Below are 22,040 nucleotides of genomic sequence, written 5' to 3' on the forward strand. Positions count from 1 at the left end.
TTTTCCTGGATATTCCTACTTTATTTTTGGCTACATCATCACAAAGAAAGGCGATGGGTAGTTCTGCATGCACCAGAGGGCGTGTGTGTGTGTGTGTGTGTGTGTGTGTGTGTGTGTGTGTGTGTGTTCAAGGCAGGGAGGTGCTTACATCTGTCAGGGAAGGGGCGCGCCTGGACCGAGGCACTGTGAGCTAGCCGCATGCTGAGTCCAGCGCCAATACCAGCGTTAGGCCTGGGCGACACAGCCAGCATGCTTTCTCCTAAGGGCGAACCGTGAGAAGGAGGTGGGCTGAGAATGGGCACCAAGGGAGCCCCTGGGGAGAGAGAGGGTCAGCAGGGAAGATGGCAGCCAGGAAGCTGCTGGCCATTGTAGAGAAGGCGAGCTGCCTGGCATCTAGAAAATGGTTATTCAAGGCAAGAAATCAATGCCTTCCAATGACTTGTCAAGGGAGCTGGGGGTGGAAGGCCCTGAAAGGGAAGGTTAACAGGTGTGCGTTTGGAGACAGCGAGAGTGTAGTGTCCATCTGGCTACTTCTGTAGATAATGGTGGGGTTTGGGAGAGAATGGGGTGATTTTCATGGAGGAAGACTTACTGGAAATGGGGGGTAAAAATCCAGCCTTTCTCGCAGGGCACTGGAGATGACCTGGACTCAAATCTTATAAAGTTTGACCTCATTGCCTTTTCCTCCTTTAAAACAATTAAAAAAAAATTTTAGAAAGACTTGAACAATCCAGGATGGAACAAAAGCCTTTGGTGTCAGGATCTGTCACTTTCAAACGCTTTATGTGCACGATGGTGTTTTATTCTCCCAACACAATGAACAGGGTGCAAGAGATAAAGAGACAGAGAGAGACAGAGAGACCAGAGACGATTCTGAGTTAGAGACAGGATACAGTCAGAGAGAGAGAGAGAGTGAGGGGAACGGGTCATGTGTTCATTTAACTAAGAGCCAAGGAAGGAGACTGGTGGCTTCTATAGAGAGGCCCCCTGGAAACCAGGGCTCTGGTTTGAACACCTTCTGCACCCACTTGGGGAGGTCAGGGGCTGAGAAAGGCCATCTGAGCGGAGCATCTACACAGCTTGCTGGATGCTGCCATGCACCCGGGGCAGTGCTAGCGAGCGGCCCAAGGTCCAAGTACACCCGGCTCTGCCAAGGGGAGAAGTGGTTACAGAAGCAGGGACCTAAGTGGTAGTTCAGGATTTTGCCAGTTTCTCAGCATTTGCTCGTTAGGCTGGTGAGAGGAGGTGAGGAGGTGAGCCTGTGTTAAGATACACGTTTTTGCTTTTGCTATCCTATCCCCTCAGAGAAGGGGAAAGAAGAAGGGGCGAGAGGTGGGGGCGGAGAGAAGAGATAAGGGGGTGAGAAGATAAAGATGAATGTGGCATCGGGCGAAAGGAAGGAGGAGAAGTGGGAGAGGGGTGGTACAGAATGGGGGCTAGTGTCTGCTAGGAAGCAAATAGGGAACATCTTGAAAGAGGGGACTACCCAGTCCCTTGGAGTATTCTGCAAGGTCATTTCTAGATGCATCTAGAGCTGGGAAGTGTGTTCCTAGTCACCGGAGAGTTTAAACACGGGGGTCTGTTTTGTGGCAATTGAGTGCATGATGTGAAGAGGTGGTGGGGGGGAGCTGGGATGCTCCATTTCTGTCCCAGAGCTCATCCTCATGACCTTGTCTGGCTCTGCTGACAGCTGAAGGTATAGGCGGTTGGATGTTAGGTGTGTCCAAGGCCAGGAGGGTCTAAAAACAGTCCTAAATGATGAAGAGCCTCTGTAAGTCACCCGGGCTGAGAGGTTGTTAAACGAACAACCTCCTTGTGAAACTCTCCTCATCCCTACGGCTCCATCCTGGAGGGATCTGAGACAGGCTGGATTCAGAGCCCGCATCGCAGCATCGCGGAGAGTTGAAGTTATTGGTGGCAATGTCCGTGGTGCAGGGGAGACCTCAAAGGCAGGCTCCAGGAAGGATGGGTGGGGAAGGTGTCGAGAAGAGAGACAAGAATGTAACGGGCAGCTGGGGCAGGCTAGGGGTGGGGGTGAGGGGCACAAGATCGGGGCATGGACCTGGGGACCTGGGCACCACCCTAATCGCTCGACACGTGGTTCTCATTCTGTAGCTGGTGCCAGCGTTCGATCTTCTTGTCCTTGTTTTTCAGACACTCGTACCAGTGTTTTAAGCGCTCTCCCTTGGCCGAGATCCCCAGCTGGCAGCCTCCTGGAGGACAAGAGGGGAAGACAGGGGCAGGTGGTCAGAGTGGAGGAATGCACAGGAATCTCATTCTAGACCCAAGTGTCTAGTTGGGGGAAAACCTGCCACCAAGTAGTGACCACCCACCCAGCCAGCCACTTGGGATCCACCCTTTCTCCTGGAAGTTGTGGTTGTGATGTTATTATTACCACTGGTTTTCTTTGTCTACAGACTCCCTGCTTAAGAACCTGCAATGGCTCCCTACTGTGGCATCAAGTCATAACTACACTGTCTATTTTTCAAGACCTTCTTTATTTTTTTAAAGTCTTCATTGACTATGTTATAATATTGCTCCTGTTTAATGTTTTTAACATGTGGGATCCTAGCTCCCTGACCAGGGATCAAACCCACATTCTCTGCATTGGGAGGTGAATCCAGAGAATTCTTAATCTCTGGACCACCAGGAAAGTCCCTAAAGACCTTTTTAAAATCACCACTCTGCTCACTGAAATTCTCTCTCACTACTTCTGGGGACTCATCATGCATTTCCAAGGAGTCTGTTTCATCACCCTGCTCAATCCCACCTGCACTCCTTTGCTGGAGCTGTATGCATTGTCTGGAATTCCCTCCCTGCTCCACAGGTAATGATGGTGCTTCCTCATTATTTGGAGGGGGACTGGGAACAATAGAACCTTCATCCTGGACTTGCCAATAGCCTAAGGAGATGTCCTCTGCACCCTATATTCTGCGGAGGCCACATACTCCTCTCCTCTGCAATTGTTTATTCCACTGGAGGTGATTTGTTCAGCAAAAAAACAAATCATGATCCAATCTTCCCAGCTTTGTAACCCAAACTGGACCCAAATGAGGACCCTGGGTCCTGACTTTGCATTTGGACAAAGTAATTGCCAGAGTAAAGCAGGGTCCTCAAAACTCTGCATCCCTGGGTAAGGCTCTCTTCTCCTGGGAGGATAGAGGATAGCATTTTGCCTGGGAGCTGGGAGCACTCACCAATGTAATCATTGGACTTGCCGATGTCATAGTCCCAGACTGAGATGTCCAGTGACTTCTTCGCCAGGTCACTGTGTTTGATGTCATAGAAAAATTCCTAGACGCAGCAGAGGAAGGTATGTGAGTGACAGGGTTCTCTGAGTCTTCAGCATCAGGAGCTAAGAGGCTGAGTCCAAGGGTGCATGGACCAAGGGGAGGCCCTTGTATTGGTTATTTGGAATCAAGGGGGTCTTTACCCTAGGCCTGATAATCCCCTTTCAACAAACACTCTGTATAACAAAGCCCCCAGGCCCTATAATTCTCTTTTCAATGATTCTGCTTGAAGTTGGGAAGACTGGTGGGGTTTTTCTAAGAAGGCTGATTCTGGTCACATTTCCTTGAAGGTAGACAGACATGAACTCAGTCCTTACATTCTGATAGCTTCTGAAGTGGTTTTCCTTCTTCTTCATCATTCAGAGATTAAAGGTAGTTGAGGTTTAGGTGTTTATGTTTTCAGATAACCTGATTTTTTCAATAACTCTTCTGCCCAATCATAAAATTCACTCATGTTCACTTTTAAAACAAACACGGAAGCAACCCTGGCCCCCCTACAAAAACCCAAAACCAAACTTGTAATCTATCTACTCAAGAATGACCACAGTCAACATTCCCCATGTGTGACCATATTGGTATATGACTTAAAAAAACAATGTGAATATTAATTTGAATTTTGTATCATATGAAATATTCAAATATTAAATTATAGAAATACCATATGAATATACTGTACTGTGGTTTCCCTTTTCCATTTTATAAGGGATGGTAAAAACCAATTTTGCATGTTAGCAGTTTTTTCTACATCACTACTTTATTCTTTATTTATTAATAATTCTTTTTTTTTCTAAATCACCACTTTAATGGCTTCGTCTACCAGCTACGTGGCTGGCCTGTAACCTAGTGCCCACGAGTTGAGGATTTAGGTCCCTGACAAGTCGCGGTGCGAATACAGAGGAAGGAATGCCTTAAATGGGCATCTGGAGAGTGGCTTTAGCTGGGGCTGGATGCATTGGATGGGTCTGGGAGTTGAGGGAGAGGGCAGTGCCAACCGGGTGGCTGGTATGGGGGACAACTGCTCCTATTTATTTCCTCAAATATCAGTATTATACACAATTAGAGTTGGTAAAGACATTCTCTCTCCAAACACAGCATCTTCCCTTTGACATTCCAAATCTATAGGCTTTGTCTTAGGCTTGATTCCCTCCAGTGATGAAGAACTCATTCTTTCTTCTTTAGATAATTCAAGGTGATCTATGAAAGAAAGCTTTTTCTAAAAAAAATGTGCTTTACAACTTTCTAGCCGGGAATTTGTTCCACCTTCACATATACGAACTATTACAGCATATGACAAAAAATGGGACAACCATACCTCATTAAATTCAGGATTCAAGGTTTTCTTCTTAATTTGAGTCTTGTGTTTGGCTTTCTTTCCCATGTCTGGTTTCAGCCAGCTGAGAGGAGACATAAGAGGCTATTATGAATTAAGTTTAATGAATAGGAATAGCCTCCTGATGACCCTAAATGTCCAACTAGTATCAGGAGAATAATTAATTAACAGATCAGAAAGTGAATCAACATTAATAATGACCAGTGTGCATTAGAGCATTTACCTGGTGCCAGACATTACCTAAGCACCTTATGCACATTTAATCCTCAACAAACCCTAGATGGTACAACCGCCCGTTTACATATAAGGAAACTGAGGGACCAGAGAAGTTGAAACATGTGCCTCCAGTCACACAGCTGGGGGCTCAATCCAGCTGTTGCCTCTGGAGTCTGTGCTCTTAGCCAGGACTTTCTCCCAGTGGATCACTAAGAACCTGGATGACGGTGTCTGGGGCTTCACTACTCATTACCTCTTAAGCTGGGCATCTGTCTCACTGTGTGACCTTGGGCAGGTTCTTTGCCCTCTCGGGGCCTCAGTGTAAAATGATCTTGGGGAAGCTCTCTAGTTCTCCATTTGCAATGGACCCCCTCTCGGCCCCACTGACAGGCCCTGGCATTGACTCACAGCTTGACAAATGGATCTGAGTAGCCATTGGCATCCATGGCCGCCAGGTGCACGCAGCGTATGATGCCCACGATGAGGCCTCCCTGCTGTGTGCTGTACATGAGGGACACCAGGATCTTGCCGCGTTCCTCTATGTCACCAATACGTTCCACCTGCTGCAGTAGGAGAAGAGGGTGTGTGGGTCTAGGACGGACGGGTTCTGGGAACATGGATGGTGATCATTAAGAGACAGTCTGTGGAAAGTAGGAGGACTTGGGCCAGCACAAGTGCAGTTCAGCACCACAAACAGCAGACACTCCCCTCCAACCTCCAGGGAGGAGCAAATGATGAAAGCCAACAGGCCCAGTCCTTGGCACACGGGGGCTGGTGGCTTTATTCTGACTTAGTCACAGGCTAAGTCTGACACTGGTCATAGACTGAGCCTGACCCTGATGCCAGCCCGACTCTGAGCTCAGAACCCCCCATCCAACCAGTCTTCTCAAAAGCAGAGTGCCTGGGGCCAAGGGCATGGCTGTGAAGCCCAACTCGAGCCTCTGCCAGACGCACAGCTTAAAGAACCTGCCCTGCCTTCCCAAGGGGTGTGTGGCATTGCCCTAGTGCAGTGGAATTACTAGAAGAGCTTCTGCAAACAAGGCCAAGGAACACGAGGGTGTCTTCTGCGGGCAAGAGGATGGGCTTCCCCCACCTTGGGGGCTCCAGGTGTGAAGAGCATGCTCCTGGTCTCATGTTCTAATGCCCTGGGCAAAGGCACCTCTCATTATGAACCAACAGGCGGGTGGTTTGGGGAGAAAGAGTGGGAAACGGGCCAGTGAGGGAGAGAAAAGGGAGATGTCAAACCCTGTTTGTGGCTTCAACTATATTTTTCCATTTTACTCAGCACTCACCTCCTCCTCATAGAGGGCCATGCCTCGGGCTGACCCAGTGGTTCCGGCACGCTTCATCTTGAGGAGGGAGATAAAAAAGATAGAAAAGAAAAATAGCACTGTCAATGGGGCTCATCACCCTACTCAAGAAAGACCAGAGACCCCCTTCTCCCCTCCACTAGCATCCAGAGCCATGATGAGAGGTCCTCCAAGCTTCAGTAGCCCTCCAACACTCCCCCTTTCAGCTAATATATATATATATATATATATATATATATATAAAATGCTAACCATTTGAGAGACCATGTTAATGCACAACAGCCTATGATGTAGATTGTATTAATGTCCCCATTTCACAGATGATGACACTGAGGGTCAGAGTGGTCAAACCACTTGCCCCAGTCAGTAAGTGGCAGACTACCGGATCCACAAAACAGATAAGGTGTTGTCTGCTCTGGTTGAAGCAGCACAGGGGCCTTGAGATCTGGTCCACCAGATGCTTCTTCCCCCATGGCTCCTTTGGGGAACAGAATGTGAAAAGCACTGGTTAAATCCAACCTCTCGCCTTTAGAGATGAGGAAACTGAGGTCCAGAGGAAAGGGCACAGTGCTTAGAAGATCCCTGTCCTTGGTGGGACACATGAAGGGAGTCAATGGTGAGAGGGTTAAGAGCAAAGATCAGCAGGGTGCTGGGGCCAGCGCAGGCCTGGCCTGCCACCTCTGTGCCTCCGGGACTGGCTGTGTCCATCAGAGCAAGATGAGCAGACCCAGTAACTGAAGACCCAGATGGGGGCCTGGCCCTGTCCTGACCGACTGGACTCACTGAGGGGAAGGAGATGAAGCCTGAAGAGCCAGCTGTTACCAGGCAAAGACCCAGAGGAAAGGCTTCCTCCTAGCACATCTGGCGATTTATTGGAGCCTGGCATCCGGTGTAAAGTTTTCCTTGTTGCTTTGTCGGTGCTATAGAACATGGTGTGGCACACATGAGAGTCCCTCCTGAGGCTGGCCATCTGGTGGGAGGATGCTGCAGGCATCTCCATGGGGGCACTGGCTCACTGCCCAGTGAGGAGGCACACTGGTCATTGCAGGAAAGCTGGGCTATGGCCAGTGTCTGAGAGCAGAGTCATCAACTCATATCTTAGCAACTCCCTCCTCTTTCTGGGCCCCAGGTAGCTCAGAGTTTAAAAAAAAAAACAAAAACTGGGTGGGTTGGATTATCTGTAAAAATACAGATTGCTAGGTCTCACCCTTCCTCACTAAGTCAGAATATCCAGGGAGATGTCCCATGAAATCTATTTTGTAAAGCTCTGGTTTTAAAATCTCCAGTTGATTCTGAGGTGCAGCCCAATTGAACAGCCTCGGTGTGGTTCTCGTTCTTTCTTAAAAGGTGAGAAATAGCAGTTGTAATGCTTTATATGTACTCTCACCTCAATCCTTAAAAGACCCTATGAAGTTGGTACCATATTTTCTCATTTTGCAGATAAGAAAACTGAAGCAGAGAGGGGTTAAGTCAAGGGATTCAAGCTATACTGCAGGTGGCAGAAACTGGGACTCAAACCCAGTCTGGCTCCAGAGCCCATGCTCTTAAGCACCACGCTATCCTGCCTTCTGTGTATCTCTGCGATGCTTTATGAACTTCTTGACTGACAGGTGGGTAAGGCAGCATTATTTTCTATAAGAACAACAGTTAATTTATGCGTGCTCATTATGTGCAGGGTTGTTTTAGTTATGTCTTTCACACAACCCTCCTACGAGGCAGGTGCTATTGTAATGTCCATTTTATAGACAAGAAAAACTGAGGCCCAGAATAGTTCAGACCCTTGGCGAGGGCCAGGGAGCAGGGACATGGCAGGGCTTTGAACATGGCGGGGCTTTGAACTCAGGCAGACCGCTCTGCCACACCACACTGCCCTTCAGAAGTGATGCTAACCAGGGTTGGAAGAAGGCATAGCCAGCAGGCAACCCTGATGTTCTGAGCTGAAATCTTCACCCTCCTCCCCAAAGCTGCCGCAGCCCCTCTCTGTCTGGCACCTGACAGATCTATCCCATCCTCTCCCTCACTGAACCCTCAGGGCATAGGCACTCACCGGGATCACCCGCTCCAGACAGATATTGAAGTTCTTCCTCTGATTGGGCTTCAGTTTCTTGAGGGAGAATCTGGTCTCACCAATAAACTCATTATGGCCGAATTTGTCCTCATCACAGACAGAGATTCTGTGGTCAATATAAAGGATGGGGATGAAAAAAAAAAAAAGAGCATATACTGAGCACCTACTGTGTACCAAGAGCTGTGTGTGATTGATGATGGTAGGGAAGGTATAATGTGCACAGGAATAATACAACATCCTATTTATTGAACACTAGGCCAGGTATTTTAAATTTCTTCTTGATCACAGTATAACTTAATGAGCAGTAACATGCACAAAACTTAAATTTTTAGCTGCTGATTTTTGAATATGCATACACCCATGTAACCACCACTCAGATCAAGATGTAAAACATTTCAGCTGCCAGAAGACCCTCATGATTCCTCCTAGTCACTAACTTCTTCAAAGATAACCATTTTGTCCCCTTGGCAAGATTCCATGTCTTGTTTTTGACCTGCATATAAATAAAATCAGATGTATAGATTATTTTACATTTGGCTTCTTTTGTTCAGCATTATGTCTGTGAGATTCATCCATGTCTATAGTAATTTGTCCTTGTTTTGGGTGTATAGTATTCCATCATGTAAATATACTCTAATAATGTTGCTACATATGGGCATTTGGTTTCGAGCTATTTCTAGTTGTTATGAATGAAGCTGCGAGGGAATATTCACATTCATGTCTTTTTGTATGCACATGTATGTGTTTCTATTGGGTATTGCTGAGCCAAGCTTCTCCTGAGGTTAACACACAAATTTAACCTCAGTAGAAATGTCTAAACAGTTTTCCAAAGAGGTTCCTTCAATTATATTCCTCCCAGTAGTTTATGCAGGTCCTGGTTGTTCTTCATTCTAATTTCGATTTTGTCAGTTTTAACTGTTGCATTTCTGAGTAGGCCATAGTATCTATCTCCTTGTAGTATTAATTTACATTTCCCTGATGAGTAATGAAGCTCAGCCCCCTTTTCATCTGCTTAATGGCCATTTCGGCAGCATGTTTTGCAAAGTTAGGCTAGGACCTCTTCTCATTTAATTCTTTCCCTTCTCCCAAACCTCTGAGTTTCCCACTTTATAGAGGAAACTGGGGCCCAGAAAGGTTGAATAATTTTTCCCTAGTAAGGGGCAGAGAGGGCAACCCACTCCAGTATCCTTGCCTGGAGAGTCCCACGGATGGAGCAGTCTGGCAGGCTACAGTCCATGGGGTCGTAAAGAGTCAGACACAACTGAGCAACTAAACATCACACAAGGCGCAGCACCAGAATTTGAAGCTCCTGAATCCCAGAACACTGTATTGTCTTTTGCTACCCATTCTGTACAGCAGTAAGTACACTAGAGACACAAAATTGGTGGTCATGAGAAAGGTACCTCAGGAGGCCCAAAGGACAAGTTGAGGCATGATAATTCTTCCTGACATATACTAAGAGGAACGAAGGAATCTCCCCCTCACCAAGGCATGGGAGGCTGATAGGAACTAACAGCACCTTGCTCTCGGCCATCAACATTTGTTGAACGAGTACTCCAGTAAAACAAAAAATTGCTGAACAAGGTTCATAGCTCTAGAGGGTCAGAACACCCTCCTTCTGAGCCCCATGTGTACACACCATGCAGCCAGTAGGGGTGTGAACAACACCATCCTTTCTACAGGACAATATGTCTCCAAAGACTTAAAAATAGTCACCATATTTGACCTAGCAATGCCACTTCTAAGAATTTATCTTGAAGACATAAGTGCAAAAATACATAACTAAAGATCCTTCCTATAGTTTTGTTTGTAATTGTGAAAAAGCAGAAATAATGTAAGTATTCTATAATGGGGAGAGATCTTAAGAAAATTATGAAATAACCCTGGAAACGTTAACAGTACACATTGAAAATAATGTTGTCCTCACTCACCAGGGAAATGCAAAAGCCACAATGTGACACCCCTACACACTCACCAGAATGGCCAACATGGAAAAGTGTTGATGAGGACGCAACTGGAACCCCCAGACACTGCTTGTTGGAGTGTAAAAACCATAAAACTATGGAAAACTGGCAGTCTCTACTAGACCTAGACATGTACATATACTGCGGTTCAGTCATACACTCCCAGGTGTATATACGACAGAAATGCATGCAAGGAACAGCTACTACCATGTTCCAGCAGCACTATTTGTAATAGCCCCGAACAGAAAGTCCACCAAATGCTCATTAACAGTAGAATGAATAAGTGAAACTGTTACATCCACACAACGGAATACTAAATAGCAATGAGAACAACTTACAACTACACACAACTCGGGTGACTGTCACAAACGGATATTAAATGAGAGAAGACAGACATAAAAGAATGATGTGGTGTGGTTTCATTGTATAAAGTACAGAAATAGACTGAGCGAAGCTGTCCTGTTAGCAATGGGGGCGGTGAACGCCCTGCGGGGAAAGGTCCTCACTGAGGGGGGCGGGGCGGGGCGGGGCGGGGCGGGGCGGGGGGGGGTGCTTCCGTGGTCCAGCGCTGTTCTGTTTTCTTAACTCAGTGTGTTCACTCTGTGAAAATGTGTCTATCTGTACACTTTTTCATGTGCACTTTTCTAAATGGATGTTACACTGCTATACAAATGTGTGCTTAAGAAAATTTTGTAGCTGACAGGAATGTACTTGGAACAGCCCCTTTGAAGAGGAGTTTGTATGTCTTGTAAAATTAAAAAGACCCACACCCTATATCCTATGATCCAGCAAATATTCCTCCTTGATTTCTATCCTAAGGAAATACTCATATGAACCCAAGGAAGCATGAAGGATGCTCATTGAAAATTCGTTTATAATAGAGAAAAGCTGGAAGCTGTCTAAACGTCTGTCCACAGGGAACTGGATAAATAAAGTGGTAAACAGTCACATAAAACTTTAAGACATGCCAAACAATATCATATACTGTTTACAGACACATAATTATGCAGCTGAAGCATAGGATACGCTTGGGAATCATACCCATAGAATTCAGAATAGTGGTTAGCCCTGGGGAAGGAAGAAGAAAAGAGGCGGGGGATGGAGTATACAAGAGGAGCTTCAGTTTGCATCTGTAGTGCTTAATTCTTTACAAAAAAAAGAGCAGAAGCAAATACAAAAAATATTAAGGTTTTTGAAAGACTGTTTTTTTTTTATATTCTGTAAAAGTGTTACTTGCTCAGTCATGTCCGACTCTTTCCGACCCCATGGACTGTAGTCCGCCAGGCTCCTCTGTCCATGGAATTTTCCAGGTAAGATACTGGAGTGGGTGGCATTCCCTCCTCCAGAGGATCTTCCCAACTCAGGGATCAAACCCAGGTCTCCCGCGTTGCGGGTGGATTCTTTACCATCTGAGCCACCAGGGAAGCCTGTATATATATTCATGATATTTACTAATAAAGCATTTAAAAATATGTGATAAATCTATGCCGTGGAATACTCTGAAACAGTTAAAAATTAGGTAGATCTAATGTGTAAAATGTGTAAAATAAGTAGCTAATGGGAAGCTGCTGCCCAGCACAGGGAACTCAGCTTTGTGCTCTGTGATGACCTAGAGGGCTGGGATGGGAGAGTGGGAGGGAGACTCAAGAGAGAGGGGATATATGTATACATACAGCTGATTCACACTGTTGTATAGCAGAGACCAACACAACATTGCAAAGCAAATATACTCTAATTAAAAAGTAAAATAAATATCCTGAAAAAAATTAGGTGGCTCTAAATGTCTTCTCATGGCCACAAACCTAAGATATATTTTAAGGAAAAAGGCGAGTTCCAGATATATTCGAAAAGATATTTCTTGTACTGTAAATGATGGTGTTTGCATATATATGTACACTAAATGTATGTATACGGGGCTTCCCAGGTGGCGCCAGGTAAAGACCCTGTCTGCCAGTGCAGGAGACTAAGAGATGTGGGTTCGATCTCTGGGTCAGAAAGATCCCCTGGAGGAGGGCATGGCAACCCACTGCAGTACTCTGGCCTGGAGAATCCCATGGACAGAGGAGCCTGGCAGGCTACAGTCCATGGGGTTGCAAAGAGTTGGACACGACTGAAGCAACTAAACCACCACCACCATGTATGTATATAATGAATATATACACACTCACAGAAGGAGAAAAGAGACCCAGGCAAAGGAAGGGATGAACATTTAAAGGCAGCTTTGTTTTCTCAGTAATTCTTCACAAGAAGAATATACTCATTTATTGAGTGCTAAGTGGCTTCAGTCGTGTCCCACTCTTTGCATCCCCATGGACTGTAGCCTGCCAGGCTCCTCTGTCCATGGGATTTTCCAGGCAAGAATACTGGAATGGGTTGCCATGCCCTCCTCATTAACGCATTTTAATACATTATAGAAGAATATGAAGTGGCATCAGTAAGTGAAGCTGGCTGATTATTCGATAGGATGGTCCATTCTTATAAACATTTTAAAAAATACTTAAACTTTATTTAAAAAAATACTTTTGCGCGCACACACACACAAATACACACGCTAAACCCAGATGTCAAGACACCAAGATGTTAACAGTTTCACTTACCTGTACTTTCAAAAATGTCTACTTGAAATAGGTAACATCTTTTAGAAGTAAAACTACCCTGAGATGTTTTAAGGCATAGCTCCTGGGGATCACGCGTGCTTGTCTGCCCAGCCGTGGCCCGTCTCTGCCCTCCCACCCAGCAGGCACCTGAGGGTCTTCCTTTGCATGTCCTCGTCTGTGATGCCATGGTAGACCAGAGTTTCGTTCCAGATGGGGTTTCTGGTGTTCCGCAGGGTTTTTGTACGAAGCTTGTTGGACTAGAACCCAGAGAGATGGACAGACAGACACCTGCCTCAGTGGGGAGCCAGCCCTGCAGCCACATCCCCTGGGCCCGTATAGTGGCTGGGTGACTTAGGAGGCCACTCCCCTTAGGAGTGTCCAGGGCTCTGTTCTCCCAAGTGCGTGTTCTCAGGGGAGTCGGGGTCAGGCTCTAGGATGCATCGCCAACACTGGACGGTGGGCTACCCCTCCCTCCAGGCCCTCTCATTGACCTTTGCATAAAGGTTAGAAAGCTACAATGTCTTTGAGAAAAATGATTATTTCCAGGACAGGGAGGCAGAAATGAGAGTCACTCACTCCTAGGCAGTGAAGACATAATTTCTGGGGATATTGGGGCAATTCTCTCAACTTCCCCAAATAGAATCCTCCATGCTGGAAATTCCTTGGAGGGGACAAATTTTTTTATTTTACTCTAGGAGTGAAGGCTAGAAATACACCTGGTGACAAACCCAATTCATACTAACATGTATAACTGACTGGATTCTCTAGCAAAGCAGGTTTGGATTTAGGAGCGGGCAAAGGAGAGAGTGTCAAGGAGAAGCAAATGTCACTCGGAATAGAAGGAGTAGTGGCCAGCTAGTTTGGCCATGGCCAGATGGGACTGTCTTTTCTTCACTTGATCTTAGCCTAAAGGCTGAGAAGCAATGGGACTGTCTTTTCTTGATCTAAACACAAAAAAAAGTGAGAAAAAGTGTGTGTGGGGGTGTGTGTGTATGCCTGCACACATGTATGTGTATCCTTTTTTGTCTTATGGGGCATTTGATACTTACAAAAATTTTTGAAAAGGCGTTTTCCTAAGATCACGTGTATAGTATATACCAAGTATATAGTCAGCTTTGTTTTTAGGACATTCATGTCAAGTGAACACAAAGCAAAAAATAAAACTCAAGAAGGCACACTTTCATTTCCAGCCTTGTGTTCTGAGGGGGTCAATCCAAAGAAAGGAGAATTAATCCCACTTTTCCTCCCCAGAGCAAAATAATGATCAGCAGGTGAGGTGGAATGGGAGAGAAAGGTAGGAGGGACGGGGGCCCATTTTCTCTTAATGATAGAATATTTTCTCAAGTTATCTGGAGAGAGTTGTTCATCCCTGTTGAGAGATGTTTGGCTGAGGCACAAAATGGGAGGGGGAGGTGACCATGGTCAGCACTGGGGAGCCACTATAGCTGTTTGAGCAGGTCAGGGCATAATCATGGCATCTGCTTATCTACTGGATCCCTGGTTTCTGAGTTGGAAAAATGAGCAGAGCCCCTGCCTCTTGAAGGAGGATGGCTCTGGCCCATGCCTTACCCCGTGCAAGGACTTTGCCAATCAGGGAAGTGGGGGCTTGGGGGCAGATAGGGCTATTTTAGGCTCTGAGCTGGGAACCTTGGGTGCTTTCCAGAGCCCATGTGCCCGGCTTGCCGAGAGGCCCAGGCCATATGGTACCTTGCTGGCTCCCGGCAGGAGGTGCAGCTTAACGTAGGGATCGGCCAAGCCATTCGAATCCATGGGCTTCAGTCCCTGTAAGAAAGGAAGCAATGGTGTGAGGGCCTGGGGAGGGCTTGGGCACTCAGCTATCAAAGGCAATGTACAGTTATCGATCCACCCTGTGTGCTTCCTCCCCTGAAGAAAGAGAAAGGAAATACAGCACCTCAGAATGAGCACTGGAATCAGGCAGATGAGGTTTAAAGCCTGGTCATGTCACTTACTGGCTGTGTGACCTCAGGCAAGTGTCTTAACCTCTCTGAGTCTCATTTTCCTCACCTGTCAAACGGGATGTGTCATGGGCTGGTAAGATCTAAATGCATTCCCACTTGTAAAGTGTTTGGCAGTGGCTGGCACACTGGAAGTGCTCCATCAAGGTTGGATTGTTATTGCTGAGATGGAAGGACATGTCCCAGAATGGGTGGGAGAGGAGGAAAGGCTAGGGAGAGGAGGCTTGTGTTCGGGCCCTGGCCTCTTCACTCGCTTCTGAGACCTCAGTCTCTCCATCCATGTGATGGAGATCACAGTCTCTGTCTGGTCCCTCTTAGAGCTGACATGGGGCTCAAATCAACCATAGGGAAAGGAGTCTGTCTGGGATAGGAGTTAAGTTGGGCTTGTTAGTATGAGCAATTCCAAAATTCCTGGGGCTCAGATACATTTTGTCTACTCCCTAGGCCCTGGCTGGGGAGGTGTCTTATCTCTGGGCTCCCACGGTCTCCTTTTAGAGCACTAATCTCCAATCCCATGTGTTTCGTCCTGTGATCTCTGGGAACCTCAGTTTCCCCATCTGTTTAATGGGGCTGATCACAGCCAATGCTTCATGGGATTCTTGGAGGAGTAAAGGAGCTCTCACTTGTGAATGTTGAGCTCTGGTCCTGGCTTAAGTTAAGTATGATCAGTGTTTGTTAGTACTATATGGGGACAGGAGGCCACAAAGTAGGGTGCAAGGGGTAAATCTGGCCAGGGAGCCTAGAGGGTAAGAGCACAGGCTTTTGAGTTGGACAACATAGGTTCAAATCCCAGCTCCACTTCTTCCTGGCTCTGTGACCTGAGCAAGTCCCTTAATTTCCCTGTGTCTCAATTTCCCCATCTATAGAATGGGAATGATGATGAAACCTTCCTCATAGGTTTGTTGTGAAGATTAAATGGGACAAAATAATCTGTAGAAAGCCCCAGAGGGTGAATAATACTTGTGTGTGCAGGAGTGCTCAGCAACTCAGTTATGTCCAACTTTTTGCAACGTGGACTGTAGCCCACCAGACTCCTCTGTCTATGGGATTTCCCAGCAAAAATACTTGAGTGGGTTGTCATTTCCTTCTCCACGGGATCTTCCTGACCCAGGGATGGAACCTGGGTTTCCTGTGTCTCCTGCACTGCAGCTGGATTCTTTACTGCTGAGTCAACAAGGAAGCCCGAATAATACTCAGGTGATGGTTTCTTATCCATTTCTAGAACAAAGTTCATGAGAGCACAGCCTATTCTGGCTCATTCTAACATTCTCCAGCATTAGGGTAGTTCCTGGTACACAGTAGCTATTTAATAAACATTTCTGGAATGTCTGCTTGGATTGTGAGTTTGCAAATCAGCAGATGTTGTGGTTTTCAAATTGAAACGGGAACATGTTGGTTTGGTAAACATACCAGTTTACCACAGTTACTACCATTCCCTAACACTTTCCACATGCTTCTTGTCTCTATTACCAACCTAGCCCGTAAGTCATTAAGCCCCTGTCTCAAGGGGGCTGTGATGGTGTGGCTTTCTCCCATTTCTGAAGCTGGAGGCCATTAAATCTGGATTCAAATCCAGCTCTATCCCTTACCAGTTGAGTGGCCTTAGGCTTTAACTTTCTAAGCCTCAGTTTTCCCATCTGTACAATGGGGCTAATAATAATCTCTTCCTCAGAGGTTCCTGTGAAAATTAAAAAAGATAATGTAGGGCCTTACCTCACTGTGTTATTGGGGGTGGGGTGTAAATGCATCTAAACACCTGCTGAAAAGTGACCTGGGTGTGTTGATCTAGAAGTTGTGTTAAGCATCTCACACATCACTGATCATTCAAACTGGGACATTTTGTGAGTGGGAAGGAGAGTTCTTAATTATTTTAGCAAGGCAACAGGCATAATGGGGACCATCTGTGCAAACTGGGATACCCAGCTACCTTCTGTGTAATACTCACCATTGCCCTTATGGGAGAGGCTCTACTATTATCCCCGAGGCACAGAGAGGTTAAGTAACTTCCCCCAAGTCCCACAGCTAGGAGCAGGAGAGCTGGTGTTAGAACTCAGGAAGTCTGGTTCCTGAGCCTTGCTTGTTCTCTATAGACCAGACTTGGGGCAGGGGAGACCCTGGTTAGTTTTTAATACTTCCTTGGGTTGGCACTGGCATCATCCAGCTTTCCTCAGGGCCTAGAGTGGAGTCGGCTCAGTGCCCCTGAAACCTGCAGTGTAGAGATGCTCTTCCAACCTGGGTCTGCCCTTCCCGCCCCCTCAGAAGGCCAGATGACTGTCCTTGTATCTGCAACAACAGGGCTTCCCAGGTGGCTCAGTGGTAAAGTATCTACCTGCCAATGCAGGAGCCACAGGACATGTGGGTTCCATCTCTGGGTTGGGAAGATCCCCTGGAGTAGGAAATGGGAACCTACTCCAGTATTGTTGCCTGGGAAATCCCATGGACAGAGGAGCCTGGTGGGCTATAGTTCATAGGGCTGCAAAGAGTCAGACACTATTGAGGTAATTTAGCGCACCCAATCTGCAACAATAGGCCCCTGACTGTCTGCTACTCCAGCTTGACAGCCGCATCTGTAGAAGGAGCTGTTCAGTGACTTGTCAGCTGTCAAGATCGGCTGTCACTGCCTCCCGGGTGACACCTCTGCAGTGCCCTCCAGCGGCTGTGGATGGGGCAGGTCTCAGCTCTGCCATTGAAGCTTGGTTGCCTTCATTCCCAGGAGGCAGATACAGTTAAGTAAAACCCCTCCCGGGCCATCCCCACAGCAAGTCCTCCCCGAAAGGAATTAGCCGTGGCCAGTTCCTGCGCTTTTCTCATTCCTGTCACTGTCACAGACAGACAAGGCCATGACAGGAGACAGGCCTAATAACCCATGCCCTCCCCAAGTCCCCTGGAAATGCCAGAGCAGACTGAGCGGTCCCCAGCTTGGCCCCTCACCCACCTTGGCCTTTATGATGGTGCAGTGCAGGGAGCTGTTGTCCTGGTCATAGAGAAGGCTGAACTCCAGGGCACCCAGGGTGGCTGAAGAGGACAGAGGCAGGTACCAATAAGACACTCATTCCGTCATTCAACAAACATTTCCTGACCACTTACCATGTGCCCAGTCTGGGATAGGCATTGAGCCTACAGGGCAGAGGAAGACTTATTTGGACTTCTCATCCTCATAGACCCTCCTCTTCCTTGGAGCCCTCGGCACACCTATGATCAGTTAATCATTTGTGCAATTGCCTAGTTAATGACTTCTATCCGCTAGGCTGAGAACCCCATGAGGGTAAGGCTGTGACTGTCTTGTTCACTGCTATGTCCCCACTGGGCACAGTGCAGGGCACACAGTTGGCACTCACTTACTTGCTGAAGGAATAAATGAGTCTTAGCGTTTGCTGTTGCCTGTGTCTAGAATGCACTTCCTCTAGATCCTCCTGTGGCTGATGACTTCTCATTATCCACTTCTCAGTTTAAATTAAATGCTACCTCCTTAGAGAAGCCCTCTCTGATTGCTCCATCTAAAGCAGCTACCTTCTTGGTCATTTCACCCTATTTTACTTCCTTCACCATGCTCTGTTTCTGTTTGAAATCAACTCATTGGTACATTATGTGTCTTTCCACTAGAATGCTATTTCCATTAGATCAGCCATCTTGTCTGTCTTTTTTTTTTTTTTGGCCATGGTATCCTTAGCACTTATAATAGTTTAGGGGCACCTAGTCGGTGCTCAATAAATACTTGTCGATACAGAGATGAGTGAGGGAGGGAGCGAAATACAGAGACAGGCTTGTTATAAATCATCAAGGACATCTCCTATTAGGGACATACATAGGCTGAGAGGGATAGTCTAGGCTTGGCGGGTCAGGAAGAGACACTTCAGGTGGATAGAAGGAGCAGTGGTCACTGCTCTGGGCAGAGGGGCCAGGATTCCGAGAGCCAAAAGGTGGGATAGACATGGCGCCTTTCCAGAGCAGAAGCAGCCTGTGGCCGACAGCTGAGACTCCTTTCCCCCAAGCCTGCAGCCCCGCGGCCCCTGGGGGAGACAGGACAGCTGATATTTCCTCCAGGTCTGGCCTCCGATCTGCTGCAGCATTGAGACTGACCGTCGGCCCCTCCACTCACTGTCCATGTGAACTAGGACAAGCCCTTGAGCCTCTCCGAGACTCCATCTCCCTATCTGTGAAATCGGAAGAAGAAAAGCGACTATTCCTGGACTCACTGGGATGGTTAAAGTGAGCACTGCACGTAGCACACTTAGAAAAGTGCCTGACTATTACTATTATTACTTCTGATGCGCATGTTGCATAATAATACTTCCTCATGGGTGTTCTGTACTATATAAAATGATTTTTGGTTTTTGATGCCCTTTCTCAGGAGGTACCTCAGTTTACCCTGTACTTGTACTTTGTACTATATAAAACGTTTTTTGTGTGTTTTGTACTACATAAAATGATTTCTGGTTTTCGATGCCCTTTCTCAGGAGGTAACTAAGTTTACCCTCCCCTCAGCCCCGCATGGGAAGGCAGTATTTACTCCCCTTTTTACAATGAGGAGAGATAACCTGAAGGGCCAAAGCCATTCCACTGATTACAGCCATTGGTCCATTTCTTTGGAGCAGGTCCAGTCTCCCCATCTGACCAGCAGCTCTTGGAATGTCCCTCCAACCCCACAACGTGAATCAGGTCCAGACACGACCCATCTGTGCTTCCTTCCAGCTCACAAGGGCCACCCCAGCTCTCCCCTGCAGTGCTCAGCCACACCCAAGAGAAGTGCCACTAGGGTGTGTGTGTGTGTGTGTGTGTGTGTGTGTGTGTGTGTGTGTCCCCTTGGGACTCAAGGTCTGAGTGAGAGAAGCACAGAGTCGACACTTTATAAATCACCGTGTGGATGGATGCAAGAGGAAATACCAGAAAATTTTAAATCATGGTTAAAAAAATGACTTTTAGAAGACACACTAAAGAGTGGGAAACTATTAAAACACGTGCCTCTTTGTATACACCTAGGAGTGGAATTGCTGGGTCATATGATAATTCTATGAAATCACCCAGTAGAACACTGTGAATGTAGTTGAATTATACTCATAAAAAACCATGTAAAAGGTAACATTGATGTTATGTATGTTTTACAATGATGAAAAAACCATAAAGCACCTATACTTTAGAAAGCTGATGTCATTTTGTGAATTTAGTAACACAAATTTGTATTTTTATAACTTGGCTAATATGTTTATGGGGGGCTGGGGTATACAGGGCTGTCCCCAGACCCATTCTTGTTTCCCAGGGGGTGAGCACTGAAGCGACTTTTTCAGCCACCCCTCTGTTACGAGTCACCTACTTGCTTCATCCGAATCGTAGCTGTTGGCTTCCTCCTCGTCCTCCTCAGGGGGTGGGGGCTGACGGGCCGGGGCCACCACCGGCTGGGGAGCAGCCGCAGAGGCTTGGGTATAGGAGCCCGGGGGGTGGCCCGCTCGGTCCTCCCTGGTTCCAGCTGCCGAGTAGCCTCCGATTCCCCCGGTTCTCTCCTCCCGGGGTTGGGCGGCGGCCCCTGTATAGTCGGGGTCACTGGGAGCCACCTCTGCAGGGGAGATGGGGAGAGGGTGAGAAAGAGGCAGCTGAGTCCCTGTGTTGGAACTCTAGCAATGACAACTGCTGCAGTGCTGCTGCGAGTGATGAGCACCAACCAGGTGCTTGTCAAGCTTTGCATCAGAATCACCCACTGCTCTGCAATGGGGGGACTGTCACTTCCCTTGGATGGTGGGTGTGGCACACATTGCGCTGCTCCCCAGATCTCAGAATGTCGCCTTTGTCGGAGCCACCCAAGGAAGGTTTGCAAAAATGCAGGTTCCCGGGCCCCAGCTGGAATCTAAAGACCCTGTGATGGGGCCTTGGAATCTGTTTTATAACAAGACCCGTGGGCTGATTCAGATGGAGGCAAAACAGACCTCACTGAGAGCGCTCACTGGTGTGGGCTCTGAAGCCAGGCAGCCTGGGTTTGAATCTCAGCTGTGTGTCCTGGAGCAAGTGACTTGTCTCTGAGCCTTAGTTTCCTCATCCCCAAAATGTGGAATTTTAAGACGTGAACGTGCTCAAATAGTAGTTCAGTTCAGTCACTCATGAACCACAGCACGTCAGGCTTCCCTGTCCATCACCAACCCCTGGAGCTTGCTCAAACTCATGTCCAACAAGTCAGTGATGCCACCCAACGATCTCATTCTCTATCATCCCCTTCTCCTCCCGCCTTCAATCTTTCCCAACATCAGGGTCTTTTCCAATGAGTCAGTTCTTTGCATCAGGTGGCCAAAGTATTGGAGCTTCAGCTTCAGCATCAGTACTTCTGATGAATATTCAGGACTGATATCCTTTAGGATGGACTGGTTGGATCTCCTTGCAGTCCAAGGGACTCTCAAGAGTCTTCTCCAACACCACAGTTCAAAAGCATCAATTCTTCGGTGCTCAACTTTCTTTATAGTCCAACTCTCACATCCATACATGACCACTGGAAAAACCATAGCCTTGACTAGATGGACCTTTGTTGACAAAGTAATAGCTATCATTTAAACATTTTTTCTCTAATATATGCACAGGAGGCTCAGTGGTAAAGAATCCACCTGCCAATGCAGGAGATGCAGGAGACACGGGTTCGATCCCTGGATCAGGAAGATCCCCTGGAGGAGGAAATGGCAACCCATTCCAGGATTCTTGCCTGAGAAACCCAAGGACAGAGGGGCCTGGTGGGCTACAGTCCAGAGGGTCACAAAGAGTCGGATACGACTGAGGAACTGAGCCCATCGCACAGTACCTGGTGCATTAGCAAGCAGTGAACACGTTGTATTGATTGGGGCTGTTACATACATATCATGTAATAATCACTGTCACTTGGAGTGATCTTGGCAAAGAAAGAAAGAAGTCTGGAACAGAGAAGGAGACATCACTTGAGTGTTTGCCCCAAGCGCCGCCCTGCCTCCACTTCACAGGTGTAGACACAGGCCCAGGGGCAGCAGGTGATGGGCAGAGGCCACGTGCTAAGGTTTTCTATGTCTCAGTTTACTTAATCCTCACAACAACTCTATGAGGTAGGTCTTTGTGTTATTCTCATTTTAGAGATGAGGAAACTGAGGCTCAGGGAAGTTAAGTGACTTACCTAGGGTCACACAGTTGGGAAGTGAAGAACAGTGATTTGAATCCAGGCAGCCTGTGCTCTTAACCACTGAATGTATTGTCATTTTCTGTCCATCAAACGTTAGTACGGACTCTCTAGAGTTTTAGAATTCGGAGGATCCCTTAGAGATCATCAGCTAGGTCTCAGGATGCAG

General features: G+C 47.1%; 1 protein-coding gene across 7 annotated transcripts in view; it reads right to left on the minus strand.

Moving 5' to 3' along the window:
* RPH3A (rabphilin 3A) overlaps positions 1-22,040 on the minus strand; it is a 276,958-nt gene continuing 254,918 nt past the window's right edge. For all 7 annotated transcript variants that reach the window (XM_070769651.1, XM_070769652.1, XM_070769650.1 and 4 more), the window contains 10 exons: positions 20,063-20,302; positions 17,687-17,766; positions 14,483-14,557; positions 12,923-13,032; positions 8,194-8,320; positions 6,129-6,185; positions 5,245-5,399; positions 4,603-4,684; positions 3,198-3,294; positions 1-2,213 (listed from right to left, as the gene is read on the minus strand). In XM_070769651.1, the coding sequence (XP_070625752.1) occupies positions 2,083-2,213; positions 3,198-3,294; positions 4,603-4,684; positions 5,245-5,399; positions 6,129-6,185; positions 8,194-8,320; positions 12,923-13,032; positions 14,483-14,557; positions 17,687-17,766; positions 20,063-20,302 (1,154 nt within the window). In that variant the 3' untranslated portion in view covers positions 1-2,082. The remainder of the gene's footprint in view (positions 2,214-3,197; positions 3,295-4,602; positions 4,685-5,244; positions 5,400-6,128; positions 6,186-8,193; positions 8,321-12,922; positions 13,033-14,482; positions 14,558-17,686; positions 17,767-20,062; positions 20,303-22,040) is intronic.

This window comes from Bos indicus, chromosome 17 (assembly GCF_029378745.1).
Source record: "Bos indicus isolate NIAB-ARS_2022 breed Sahiwal x Tharparkar chromosome 17, NIAB-ARS_B.indTharparkar_mat_pri_1.0, whole genome shotgun sequence".
NCBI classification, from domain to species: Eukaryota; Metazoa; Chordata; class Mammalia; order Artiodactyla; family Bovidae; genus Bos; species Bos indicus.